Here is an 8,710-nt window from a genome sequence, read left to right as displayed (position 1 = left end):
TTCTAATGGATCCTAATGGTTTAACAAGCGCCCTGTGACTGATTCTGAACATATTTAATGGTTCCTGGAGTCTGAGTGTTTCATATGAGGAAATTCTCACGATAAGTGTTGGTTTAATTGTCATTTAATACCACAGAGCTGGTCATAAGGTGTGGATTAACTTTCTCTCTCTCTGTACTGCATCTGAAAAATCACAGGATTATATTAATGCACTCGTTCCAATGTTAGTTTCCATAGCAACAACTAATAACAGGGACTGATTTTTTAGGCATCATTTTACAAAGAAAAATCTTATAGAAATCTGATATGATGATGTTTTCTAACATTTTTGGAAGGAGTCTCCAATGTCAGTGTTTCATACCAGACAGTTTTCAGGACAGAGGAGTTTACACTATTTTGGTAACATGACAAGCGGCATATTTTTTTTCCAACTTTATTTTAAAAGATAAAATAATAGAGGCTGATGAGAAAAGTGTTTATAGCTGCAATAGATCAGGTATAACATTATGACCAGTGAGAGGTGAAGTGAATAAGCTGAGTATCTCCTCATCATGGCCCCTGTTAGTGGGTGGGATATATTAGGCAGCAAGTGAACATTTTGTCCTCAAAGTTGATGTTAGAAGCAGGAAAAATGGACAAATGTAAGGATTTGAGTGAGTTTGACCAAAAGGGCCAGATTGTGATGGCTAGACCACTGGATCAGAGCATCTCCAAAACTGCAGCTCTTGTGGGGTGTTCCCGGTCTGCAGTGGTCAGTATCTATCAAAAGTGGTCCAAGGAAGGAACAGTGGTGAAGCGGCGACAGGGTCATGGGCGGTCAAGTCTCATTGATGCACGTGGGGAGCGAAGGCTGGCCCGTGTGATCCGATCCAACAGACGAGCTACTGTTGATCAAATTGCTGAAGAAGTTAATGCTGGTTCTGATAGAAGGGTGTCAGAATACACAGTGCAGGACGGGTCAGGACTGTTTCGGCAGCAAAAGGGGGACCAACACAATATGAGGCAGGTGGTCATAATGTTATACCTGATCATGTAAGTAAGAACGTGAACAAATGTTAACATTCTATAACATTAAGTGTAACTATAAATGGATGAAAAAATGCAACGTTATTAAATGAAAAATTGGAATCGTTGGTGTAAGAGAAATACTTTTTTTTTTTTTTACACATTTTTCAGGTTGTTTGGAGCTACTTCAGCTATATCACACTATGATGATGTTGATTATTTTCCTGTAACAGAACACACAGGAAGTGTTTTTTTCCTCACATGGAGATGAAGATGATGCTGCAGTTCAAGATGAACAAAACAAGGAGAGAGAAAAAAAAATCTCCCACAAAAGGGTTATGGTGCACAAAGGGTGCCAATACTTACGCTCTCGTCCTCTCTCGGCTGTGATGTATGTGAAGTGTGGAAATGAAGGATTCGTACAGTACACACGCTTCGTTCTTCCTCTTGGGGTGAGGAAGGTGTGTGTGTGTGTGTGGGCGTGTGTGTGTTTTTGGGATGTTTTTTAACTGAATTTATACTGGAAAATTAGCAGAAACTGGATAATCAAACAAACCCTTGGTCATCAACTACACTACAAACTTAAAAAAATAAATAATAAAATAAAAGCAGAAAAGAATTAGAAAGGTATCAAAGATAATACCTGTAAAACAATAAATAAATAAATAAAGCAGAACAAAGATTAGAAAACTGTAAAATACCTGCAAAAATAAAAAATAAATGAAAAAGCAGTCAATTTTAGAAAGTTGTGAAAGATGATACTTGCAAAATAAATAAATAAATAAGAAAACAATTAGAAAGCTGTAAAAGATAATACCTGCAAAATAAAAAAAGGGGAAAAAAGCAGAAAAAGATTAGAAAGCTGGAAAATGCAAAATAAAATAAAATTAATAAATAAAGAAAAAAAATAGAAAGCTGCAAAAGATAACAGTACCTGCAAAATGAAAAATAAATAAATAAAGCCAAAAAAGATTAGAAAGCTGTAAAAGATAATGTGACCTGCAGAATTAATATTAATAATAATAATAATAATAATAAATGAATCACACATACACACACTCGAGTTGGTTGTGTAACATCTTTTTAAATAATTTCAGGAGCAAGGAATAAAACAGTCGCTACGATTAGTATTCACAAAGCCTGGTCCGGGAGTGAAGCCGACTCGGCGCTCCGCTCCGTATAATTCAGTATCTCTGTATATTTATAATAAAGTTTCTGACTAAAACCATCTCAGGTTTTTTATTCTGCGATTGACATCAGACTGGAAGCAATGTTAGAAAAATACATTACGAAAAAATTCTAGCTAACAAAAGTAGCTATTCTAAAAACTTTATTTTTTCAAAAAAAGAGGCAAAAAAAAAACACTTTCATTTCACATAAATAAAAAAATTATAATAATAATAATAATAAAAAATGGTGCGCTTGGCAGCATGGTTTTTTTTAATAATATTTACGTTTTTTTTATACACGTGCCATCTTTACAAACATGTCTCTGTGTGAAAAAACATAAAAATCATGTATAAAAAAAATTAAATCAAAAGGAAAAAAAACATAGGAAGGAAGAAAATGAGAGAGAGAGAGAAAAAGAGAAGATAAATAACTTCAGATAGACAATAGTATATTCTTCAGATAGATTCTCCTTCAAAATAACTGAAGGGATTTTATCTTTGAATCATACTCTTAGTGACCGTCTTACTAAGACCCCCTCACGACCTCGAGGTCAAACCCGAGGCTCACGTGTCACACGTGTATCCATATACAAGACCGATAAACACTTGAGAACTACAGACATGAAAGGAAAACAAACAAAAACAATAACTCGATTGTATGACCGGTGAGAGTGACCATTGCAACCGTTGTGACCGACAGGAAGCGAGGTCTCGGCCAGAAAGCCCCGCCCGAGTCGTGTTCAGCACTCGAGAACGTTAACGCAAAAGAGATTGAAGAAAGAAAGCAAGGACGCGGCGAAACGTGTGGAGCTCGACAGCAACAGGAGGAAAAACACTGTCAGGTTCTCCACAGGGGGAGGAGCGTTCTAGTGTTGTGTTTAAACCCCGCCCACTTAAGAACGTGTTCACTGCAAAAAATATAAATAAATAAAATCAAAAAGAAATTCAAAAATTCCCTTCGCAAAAAAGTGAAAACATCTGGAAAAATATGGAGCAACAAAATAGAGTTTAATAAACAGAGGTACGAACTTTATGTAATAAACCAAGTGAAATTCAGCCAGCAGATTATTTAAATAAATAAAAAATAAAATAAAAAGCTTTCAGAAATCGGAAACGATCGAATCCAAATTCTGTATAAATTTAGTGGCAATGAAAAATAAAATAAGCAGATTTCTTTTTCAAAAAAAAAAGAAAAAAGAAACTGGAAACAAATCCTAATTCTGTTCAAATTTAGTGGAAATAAAAATTAAAATAAAATTAGCAGATTATTTAAAAAAAAGAAAAGAACAAAAAAGAAATTATTTCAGAAATCAGAAACAATCTAATCCAAATTCTCAACAAATTTAGTGGAAATGAAAAATAAAATAAAATTAGCAGACTATTTTCAAAAAAAAAAAAAAGAGGGAAAAGAAATCTGAACCGGATCCAAATTCTGTTCAAATTTTAGTGGAAATGAAAAATTATACGCAAATCGAAATTCTAAAATTTAGTAAATCTCACTTCCAGTTATCCAGATCTTAGAGTTTAGACCTGAGACCTTTTTCACCGTCCCCTTTGCAATGTCCAGATAAATATTTACAGACTGGTCCAGATTTGGGATTCGATGGACTTTAAAAATTAAAGTGAAGATGGTGTGATTGGAATAACGGTGGAGGAAAAAAGGAGAAATGCGAGTCATGATCTTTGAGGTCTGAAGGACGAGTGGAAGAGTAAACACAGTGAGGGATTTCCTCATGGCAGTCCAGTGAACCATTAATGACCATTAAAGCGCAAATCTCTTCAAAATGATACTCAATTATAGCAAAATAAATAAATGCAAACTTAAATTTAATTTTACTCGTAATGTGGAAAAATGCAAAAGATTTGGGATTAATCTCAATATAAAATCTAATTCTAATCTAAATTCTAATAATAATCTAATAAGAGATTTATTTATTTATCAATATTTAAAATTAATTTTAAAATATTTTTCTTCTATCAATACACATTAAACACTGACCAAAACCAGATGAGATTTTAAAAATGATATTAAAAATATATATATATATATATTTTTAAACAGTTTGATTTTTTCCCCCACCTTTTCAGCATTAAACACATATTTTTTTACTCCATATCATTAAACTTTATTTGTTCATTTATTTATTTAACTGTAACACTGCTGTTTTTTTTTCAGTCAGAAATTTTTAGTGTACAATCTCTTCAAGTATCCTGGAGTGACGTTTGTCTCACGTTTTATAATAAAATCATAAGAAAAAGAAATATTGAAATAAATCCACATAGGTTTCAAGACCTCTTTCTCAGGTGTTATTATTATTATTATTATTTTTCATTTATTTATTTATTTTTTTGCAGTGATATTTTATCGTCAGCGCTGTAGCTCACGTCACCGGTCTCTCTGCGGTAAACAGCAGGTTCGCATTTGGCTCCGCCTCCTGCACAGAGTCCAGAACGTCTCTAATACTGGCACAAAGTGACCGGCTGTGGAAATGTAAAAGTGTCTCTGGGCTGCAACAAACCGACGGAGGAGCAAAATCTACCCAGGGTTTTAATCTAAATAGGGGTTAAATTTATCAAGAAAAAAAAACATGCAAAATCCTAAAAGAAGAAAAATTGCTGGTTTTGATTTGGGAGGAAAAAAAAACAACATTAGTGAATTTGTGAATTCTGATTGGCCGCTATTTTTAAAAAAAAATATTGTAGATAACAGATTCTGATTGGCCAAAAAAAAGGCTGTAAGTAAATTCTTGGCCAGTATTTAAAATGAAAAAAAAAAAACCCCAAAAAAACAGAAGAAATAAAAGAAAAAAATTCTGCTGATAATAAATTGTTTAGCCAGTATTAAAAGAAAGAAAGAAAGACCTGCTGATAATAAATTCTAATTTGTTAAAATAGGAAAGAAAGAAAGAAAGAAAGAAAGAAAGAAAGAAAGAAAGAAAGAAAGAAAGAAAGAAAGAAAGAAAGAAAGAAAGAAAGAAAGAAAGAAAGAAAGAAAGAAGAAATATCCCTGCTGTTAGTGGATTCTGTTTGGCCAGTATTTAAAAGAAAAAAGAAAGAAAAGAAATAAAGAAAAAAAACCCTGCTGTTAGTGGACTGTCCAGTTAAAAATGAAAGTAAACAAAATTTCTTCACAGGTTCAGATAAATGACTTTAATTCCTGATGACGATAAACCTGAATGAACGAATCCTTTAATTAGCGTCAAACTAATGGGATTAATTAAATAATTAAATCCGTGTCGGTGCAGCTCCAGAGTGTTGGGTTAAAATCGCTCGTGGGGGAAAACCCGGCCCTCAGTGTTACGAATAAAACAGTTCTCACGAGTGCGTCCGGTGAGAACACGTCGTTTACGAGAAAACAAACAAACAAAAACACGCTAACGAACGATATGCCCAGAGAGAGAGGGAGAGAGAGAGAGAGATTTTACTGTGTAAAAAGAAAAGAAAAGAAAGTGATGTTTGATTCAAAACACCACGACACATGGAATGACGTTTTTCTTCTTTTTTTCCATGAAGCACCAGTTCGACTGTAAATTTCTGAACAAACGTTCCTGTAAATCTCTCAGACATTTCCCTCCGTGTTTTTCCCACTCGGTCGATTTCCTGCTCACGTGGAATTTCCCCAGCCGACGGCTCGGAGCAGCACGGATAGATAAATAAATAAATACACGGAACGTGGTTTCGGCCGCGGGGGTCATGAAGTGACGCGGACATCTCGGGTCACGTGATGGCATTTCTGGCGCGTCGGCGATCAACGAGTGGATAAACCGGCATGGGGAAAAAATCCTGTTCGGATATTAAAAAGCACCGCTTATAGAACGCGTCACCCTTCAGGTATAGAGAGAAATATAAACATAACTAAGAACAACGGCTACAGTGTGAAGACCAAACCCCCGATCATGCAAGAGTCGAGGAGCGAGACTCCAAGCTTCTGATAGTGTACATAAAAACAGGCAGCTTTTAACGGTAACATCGGGGAAACGAGGACTTCGGAATCAGTCGCTCCAGGATTTCGCGATCGCAGGAATATTCTCGCCATATTCTGAGAAGATTTTTTTCCCCCAAAATGATGCAGATTTTGTGCAGATTTGAGCCGAGATGCGTGGTGTGACAGCACAACAGCACACGTAGAGACAAATCCCTCTTCCAGCATGAGGACAGCCATCTTATAAAATCACTACATACAGCATGGGTCCTCACTGCTAGGACAGAATCCTGTGCTTTCACCCAGTCTGCTCAAATAAAATGCACAAAAATCAAAAACAGCAAGCTGCATCACAAATTTTTGAAAATCAAGCATTTCTGCTCACAACAATCACAAAAATAAATAAAGTAAATAAATCCGAAATCCTGGAGAGGCTGATACACACTTTTAGGGTTTGCTTCTTCTTTTTTTTTTTTTTTAAATAAAGAACAGTTGAGGAAAGAAAATAAAACAAAAACATGCTCCAGTGCAGTCGATCAGCAAGACATGTGGTGTCTGATGTTCGCTTAGAAGTCTATCTCGCCCAAAACCTGCTCTCTAATCAGGACCAGGTCATCAGTGACCTCACACACACACACACACACACACACACAAACGCACACAAACACACACAAACACACACAAACACACACGGTTTAGGTGACAGTGTGACTTTCTGCTCTCTGTAAACATGAATAAAACCTCGTCACTGGAGACCTCCATAAATTTAAAAGGAAATTCTTTAGTGGATGGAAAAAAAATTGCCTTTTGTATGGAGAAGGTTAAAGTGCTGGGCTACTGATCAGAAGGTTGTGGGTTCGAATCCAGCAGTGCTCTAGAGGCTTTGCGTTCCAGGTGAGACAGACTTCCTGTGCAGTCGTAAACAAACAAAAGATCAGACATTAAACACGCCTTAGACGCTCGACTACATTTGCAGTAAGTTAAAACTTGTGCATGTGTTTTTTTTCTTCTCTTGCACAAAAAAAGCTCCTTTACAAGCCCCGCCCACTTTCTCCTCATCATGCATGCACTGGCGCCCTGTCTCGCGAGCACAGAAAAATATCTGAAACTTGCGTTTAGGTTAATATTTTGTAGTAGAACGAAAGGGTTGGTCAATACTTCACCAGCGTTAGTGAAGCAGGCACAGAGAGCGGAGAGAGGATGCGAGGGTGTGGGGTCGAGTGGACAACGACGACCAAGTCAAGCTTTAGATCAGGTTATAAGACTGAAGACCGAGGAATCGGTTGGAAAAAAGTGTGTGTTTCTCGCAAACTCTTGCATAATCGGACAGATTGCGATTACTTCGCATTTAGCGAGCGACCGGCTTTAACAGAATCGCTGGGAAACCAAAAAAAATAATAAATCTTGTAGCTTTTGTGTAAAACCTAACCTAAAACAGGAAATACATCACAACTGAATCTCTCAGTGCAGTGCAGCTTTGCTAAGGAAATAAAAACGTGTGTGTGTGTTTAATTTGCCAAATCCATTTCCATCTTTAGGCCGGTGAGACGTCCTAAAATCATCGCCCCCTGGTGGAATGTTTTCTTCTTTTACATGTATACTGAAGATCAGACCACACACACACACACACACACACACACACACACACACGCGAGCCCAGCTCTCGCTTTCCATATCACACTCTGCTTTCTCCCGCCTCCATCCTCGTGACCACAACCTCCTCTCCTCGCGTGCTGCCCCGCCCCCGACAGGCTCCGCCCAGTCTGTTAAACTGGTATCCGCTGAACGTGGGGCTGATGGGCAGGTACTGGAAGACGCTGTGGCGCTGCAGGAAGTCCATTCCAAATGGCAGGTCATAGGATCGCATCCCTTTCAGCTCGGAGGCAGCGGAACAGGAGCCGCGCTTCAGCTTACGGATCCCTCGCTCCTCCGGAGTGCCTGTGTATAAACACACACACACAAACACGTTGAATATGTGCAGTGTTAGACACACAGAGGAGAACAGTCACACAGAACGCGGAACACACTCACCAGGAATAGTGTTGTCCAGGATGAAGGCCACGGAACCGCCGACGAACATGGCCGTGGTCAGGAGAACGTTCAGCACCTGGTCGATCTCCGCGATTCCTGTGCAAGGAAGGAGACAGGAAGAAGGTGTGAACACACACGACAAGCAGGAAATAAAATAAACCCGATAATCGGAGACAGTGTGTGTGTGTGTGTGTGCGCGTGTGTGCCCACCCGTGACGAGAGGGTTCCCCCTGAGGTAGTTGGGGAGCACCAGACCGAAGAAGATGGAGAAGCCGAGGACGAAGAGGTTGCGTGAGGAGTTGAGGTCGATGAACTGTAGGTTGGACAAGCCCACGGCCGTGATCATGCCGAAGAGCGTGCAGAACAGCGCTCCGAGAACGGGGTCCGGAAGAGACGCGAAGAGAGCGCTGAACTTCCCCACCGTGCCGAGCAGCAGCATCAGCACCGCTCCGTACTGTATCACCCGCCTACTGCCCACCTGCACCAATCACACCACACATACACACGTGTCAGCCAATCACAAACGTCCTCTCATTATCATTCACTTCTCACTCATCGCAGCGCTGGGATACACATACCTTCG

General features: G+C 38.5%; 1 protein-coding gene across 1 annotated transcript in view; it reads right to left on the bottom strand.

The window, feature by feature from the left end:
* Positions 1-3,203: 3,203 nt before the first annotated feature.
* Positions 3,204-8,710, bottom strand: part of slc23a2 (solute carrier family 23 member 2) — a 32,219-nt gene continuing 26,712 nt past the window's right edge. The window contains exons 12-15 of the mRNA XM_058389703.1: positions 8,706-8,710; positions 8,338-8,605; positions 8,128-8,223; positions 3,204-8,034 (exon numbers count right to left, since the gene is read on the bottom strand). The exon at positions 8,706-8,710 is cut by the window's right edge and continues 101 nt beyond it. Of these exons, the coding sequence (XP_058245686.1) occupies positions 7,772-8,034; positions 8,128-8,223; positions 8,338-8,605; positions 8,706-8,710 (632 nt within the window). The 3' untranslated portion in view covers positions 3,204-7,771. The remainder of the gene's footprint in view (positions 8,035-8,127; positions 8,224-8,337; positions 8,606-8,705) is intronic.

The sequence above is a fragment of the Hemibagrus wyckioides genome, linkage group LG05 (genome assembly GCF_019097595.1).
Source record: "Hemibagrus wyckioides isolate EC202008001 linkage group LG05, SWU_Hwy_1.0, whole genome shotgun sequence".
Classification (NCBI taxonomy): Eukaryota; Metazoa; Chordata; class Actinopteri; order Siluriformes; family Bagridae; genus Hemibagrus; species Hemibagrus wyckioides.
The sequence above is the reverse complement of the archived record's forward strand: the minus strand, read 5'-3'. Positions and strand labels throughout refer to the sequence as shown.